Source organism: Borostomias antarcticus, assembly GCF_949987555.1.
Source record: "Borostomias antarcticus genome assembly, chromosome: 30".
NCBI lineage: Eukaryota > Metazoa > Chordata > Actinopteri > Stomiiformes > Stomiidae > Borostomias > Borostomias antarcticus.
The window spans coordinates 3,490,977-3,496,347 of record NC_140263.1 but is presented as its reverse complement, the minus strand read 5'-3'; the positions used below and the strand labels follow the sequence as shown (position 1 = coordinate 3,496,347).

General features: G+C 47.5%; 1 protein-coding gene across 1 annotated transcript in view; it reads right to left on the bottom strand.

Annotated features, from left to right (window-relative positions):
* The window catches only part of lpar1 (lysophosphatidic acid receptor 1), a gene marked incomplete at both ends in the record, with an annotated part of 7,883 nt that extends 4,648 nt beyond the window's left edge, over positions 1 to 3,235 (bottom strand). Inside the window, one exon of the mRNA XM_084460140.1 lies at positions 2,488 to 3,235. Coding sequence (XP_084316266.1) covers positions 2,488 to 3,235 — 748 coding nt within the window. The remainder of the gene's footprint in view (positions 1 to 2,487) is intronic.
* Positions 3,236 to 5,371: the final 2,136 nt, after the last annotated feature.

Genomic DNA, 5,371 nt, shown 5'->3' with positions numbered 1-5,371 from the left:
ATTTTCTGGAGCTGTTATATAGTTTTTGAATTCCTAATTGATTCTTCATGTCATTTTTTTATTGATTCTTGTTATGTTTTTTTTCTTGATGTTGATTTACGCTATGTACTGTAATTACTCAGTGACACTGCAAATTAGTATAAATGCGTGTAATTTCCAGTATAAATAAAGCTTGAATGAACGAATGAATCAGAGATGTTCCCAGACAGACTGCGTGGTTTGGTGCTAGATGGTTCTGGTCGGACCGTGTGGTTCAGCGGTGGTGCTGATAGGCTGGTGGATAGACAGGCGCGGGCGGCTACGGTATGGTTGTGCCGTGGTGAGTGCGTGGTGGTGGCGGTGCTAGGCAGACCCAGGACCCGTGTCCTGGCCCTCTCAGCTGGCCTCGCCAACAACCGAGCCTTTGTTCATCTGCTCTTCTGCAACCGGACCCGGCTCCTGCTAGACGCTCTGCGCTCTGCTTTAACCAAACCCAGTCGCTCTGCCTCTGCCCGGCTCTGTTCTGCTCTGTTCTGTTCTGCTCTGCTCTGCTCTGTTCTGTTCTGTTCTGTTCTGTTCTGTTCGGTTCGGTTCGGTTCTGTTCTGTTCTGCTCGGTTCTGTTCTGTTCTGTTCTGCTCTGTTATGTTCTGCTCGGTTCTATCTGCTTTAACAAAGACCAGTACCTCTGCTAGTACCCTGCTCTGTTCTGCTCTGTTCTGCTCTGTTCTCCTCGGTTCTATCTGCTGTAACAAAGACCAGTCACTCTGCCTTTACCCTGTTCTGTTCTGCTCTGTTCTGCTCTGTTCTGCTGGGTTCTATCTGCTGTAACAAAGACCAGTCACTCTGCTCCCCTACTTGGCGTTCCTCCGCTGCAACACCCTCCAACCCAGAGCCAACTTACAGCAGCAGTCTGGGAATTCACATGATCTAATCATGGTTTGAATTCACATGATCTAATCAGTTTCCCAACATGTTGGCTAACAAACCTTTGACATGGAGATATGCAGATATAACGTTATATCGTTATTATAACGTTAATATCACATCCAGGGAAGGGATAGGATCCGCATCCACACCCTTATGTAACCCTAACCACTCATTCTAATTCTCCGAACCAACAGGGGCCAGGAGGTCAAAACGTTGATTCTACAACCTAGAGTTTGGATACTTGATTCTGATTGGCTAGCAGCCGTGGTAAAATACTCTGTAACCCACGGCTGCGACCGCATAACGATTAGTATTAATGCGCCGTCAATCTCATTGACGAGGCCGTTGATGAGATCAAGCGGTAGGCTATGCTTTGCGTAGCAACCACTCGCAGCAACCTCGCCTTTTTCGTATCCTATTACAAAAAACGCACTCATCAGTTCGACTCCAACACGTCCACACCCCTACCAGCAAAAACGAGTGCTCTGGAGAACTGTTTTAATAACTGCACCACAGCTGGAAATATTCAAATAAACTTGAACCACCCAAATTATGCCTTATGGCGAGGTCATAGGTCAACCCAAATAGGCGAGATAGCCTACGTTGCCTGGCAACCATTTAATTCCGAACTATAGCCTATCGCGGAAGATTTTGTAAATACTAAAATGATAAGAATGATCAGTAAATAAATGATTGAATGTTACTACTGAGTGTTTTTTGTGAATATATATGTAGTAACCGTTGTAGAAAAGCAATTGACCACTCAAGGCAGTGGGTTACACGAGATTTTACCACAGCTAACCCTAACCCTAACCCTCCGCTATCGCGTCGGGCCTAACAACGCCCCGTAGCTCTGGTAAAATCCTGTGTAACCCACTGCCTCTCGTGGCCAATTACTTAATTCAATCAGATCCGATTTGGAAATCCCATATGTTGTGATCCAGGATCAGATAACTCTATACACTATATAATAGTATAGTATAGTACAGATGTAGTACTAGTGTAGTAGTATGGTATAGTATAGTACAGATGTAGTACTAGTGTGGTAGTATAGTATAGTACAGATGTAGTACTAGTGTGGTAGTATAGTATAGTATAGTACAGATGTAGTACTAGTGTGGTAGTATAGTATAGTATAGTACAGATGTAGTACTAGTGTAGTAGTATACTATACAGATGTAGTACTAGTGTAGTAGTATAGTATAGTACAGATGTAGTACTAGTGTAGTAGTATAGTATAGTATAGTACAGATGTAGTACTAGTGTAGTAGTATACTATACAGATGTAGTACTAGTGTAGTAGTATAGTATAGTATACAGATGTAGTACTAGTGTAGTAGTATAGTATTGTATACAGATGTAGTACTAGTGTAGTAGTATAGTATAGTACAGATGTAGTACTAGTGTAGTAGTATAGTATAGTATACAGATGTAGTACTAGTGTAGTAGTATAGTATAGTATAGTACAGATGTAGTACTAGTGTAGTAGTATAGTATAGTATACAGATGTAGTGCTAGTGTAGTAGTATAGTATAGTATACAGATGTAGTACTAGTGTAGTAGTATAGTATAGTACTCACCGAGTACGATGACCACGGTCTTTAGCAGGCTCATCATGGTGTCACGGTTGCGCCGCGGCCCGGAGCTGTGCCTGGACATCCTCATGGTGCGCTGGCGCACGTATACGAAGATGTGCGCGTACAGCACCACCATGACCAGGAAGGTGACCAGGTTGAACACGGCCCAGAACACCAGGTACGAGTTGCAGTACAGCGGCGCCATGCTGGAGCACGTGTCGATGTCGCAGATGCAGTTCCAACCCACGCTCGGGATGGCGCCCATCACGATGGACATGGTCCATATGATGATGATAACCACCACCACGCGCCGGTTACTCATGCGCGTGTGCAGCTGCATGCGGAACACCGTGATGTGCCGCTCGATGGCGATGGCCAGCAGGTTAGCCACCGACGCCGTCAGGCTGGTGTCGATCAAACCCTGGCGCAGTAGCCAGGTGCTGACGGTCAACGCCCGCGTGTTGGGGCCCGTGTTGAACATCAGGTAGAAGTACGCCAGGCCGGCGAAGAAGTCGGCCGCCGCCAGGTTGGCCATCAGGTAGTAGATGGGGAAGTGGAAGCGACGGTTGACGTAGATGGCCACCATGACCAGCAGGTTGGCCAGCATGATGAAGATGCACACGGTGATGCCGAGGCCCATCACCAGCTTGCTCACCGTGTTCCATTCGGTGGCCAGGTACTTCCTGCTGTGGTTGTAGAAGAAGGCGATGGTCTCGTTGTAGTAACACTGCTCCACGTGCTCCTCTTTCATCCTGGCTGGGGGGGGGGTCTGGAGGGAGAGAGAGAGAGAGTGGTTAGAGAGAAAGAGAGAGAGAGAGACTGGTTAGAGAGAGAGAGAGAGAGAGAGAGAGAGAGAGAGATGGAGATTGGTTAGAGAGAGAGAGAGAGAGAGAGAGGGAGATTGGTTAGAGAGAGAGAGAGAGAGAGAGAGGGAGACTGGTTAGAGAGAGAGAAAGAGAGAGGGAGACTGGTTAGAAAGAGAGAGAGAGAGAGAGAGAAAGAGAGAGGGAGAGAGAGAGGGAGACTGGTTAGAGAGAGAGAGAGAGATAGAGGGTCTGAGGGAGAGAGAGATTGGTTAGAGAGATAGAGGGTCTGAGGGAGAGAGAGTGGTTAGAGAGAGAGAGATAGAGGGTCTGAGGGAGAGAGAGTGGTTAGAGAGAGAGAGAGAGAGAGAGAGAGAAAGGGTCTGGGGGAGAGAGAGAGTGGTTTGAGAGAGAGAGAGAGATAGAGGGTCTGAGGGAGAGAGAGAGTGGTTAGAGAGAGAGAGAGAGATAGAGGGTCTGAGGGAGAGAGAGAGTGGTTAGAGAGAGAGAGAGAGAGGGTCTGAGAGAGAGAGAGAGAGGGTCTGAGGGAGAGAGAGAGTGGTTAGAGAGAGAGAGAGAGAGAGAGAGGTTCTGAGGGAGAGAGAGAGTGGTTAGAGAGAGAGAGAGAGAGAGGTTCTGAGGGAGAGAGAGAGTGGTTAGAGAGAGAGCGAGAGAGAGAGAGAGAGAGAGGCTCTGAGAGAGAGAGAGTGGTTAGAGAGAGAGAGAGAGAGAGATAGAGGGTCTGAGGGAGAGAGAGTGGTTAGAGAGAGAGAGAGAGGCTCTGAGATAGAGAGAGTGGTTAGAGAGAGAGAGAGAGAGATAGATAGAGGCTCTGGGGGAGAGAGAGTGGTTAGAGAGAGACTGGTTAGAGAGAGAGTGGTTAGAGAGAGAGAGAGAGAGGGTCTGAGGGAGAGAGAGTGGTTAGAGAGAGAGAGCGAGAGAGAGAGAGAGAGAGGGAGAGAGAGAGTGGTTAGAGAGAGACTGGTTAGAGAGAGAGAGAGAGAGAGAGATAGATAGAGGCTCTGGGGGAGAGAGAGTGGTTAGAGAGAGAGTGGTAAGAGAGAGAGAGAGAGATAGGGGGACTGAGGGAGAGAGAGACTGGTTAGAGAGAGAGTGGTTAGAGAGAGAGTGGTTAGAGAGAGAGAGAGAGATAGAGAGAGAGATAGAGGGTCTGAGGGAAAGAGAGTGGTTAGAGAGAGAGAGAGAGATAGAGAGAGAGATAGAGGGTCTGAGGGAGAGAGAGTGGTTATAGAGAGAAAGAGAGAGAGAGAGAGAGAGAGAGAGAGGGTCTGAGGGAGAGAGAGAGTGGTTAGAGAGAGAGAAAGACTGGTTAGAGAGAGAGTGGTTAGAGAGAGAGAGAGGGTATTAGCTGGCAGCCTGATGAATGGTAACATCTGAACCATGTTGGGAGGTCACAGAAGTCTGGAAGTCATGACTGGGAGTGTGACTAATGAGCTTAGCCCAGCCCAGCAAGCAGGGTGTGTGTGTGTGTGTGTGTGTGTGTGTGTGTGTGTGGGTGTGTGTCTGTGTGTAAAGGTGTCTGCTAAAATCCTAAAATCCTAAAATGAAAACTGTAAATTTAAACGGTAAACGGACTGCACTTCTATAGCGTTTTTTATCCAAAGCGCTTTACAATGACCTCTCATTCATCCATTCACACACACATTCACACAGCAATGGCGGCAGCTATCATGCAAGGTGCTAGTCTGCTCATTGGGGGCAATTTGGGGTTCGGTGTCTTTGCCCAAGGACACTTCAACATGTGGAAGAAGAGCTGGAATCGAACCGCCGACCCTAACTCCAAGCCACGGCCGCCTCCCCATGTAAGTGTGTGTGTGTGTGTGTGTGTGTGTGTGTGTGTGTGTGAATACTACAGTATTCACTGTTGTATCGGGTTATAGGTTCTGACACACACTAAAACATGACTTTTCCATCTGGTCTGCTTTAACGAGTGTTCCTCCTTCAAAAAGCCCAACCCAGAGGAAACAAGGCGACTACGCAAACACACACACACACACACACACACACACACACACACACGCACACAGCAGACCGTTAAAATAAACATCAACATTCACTAACCC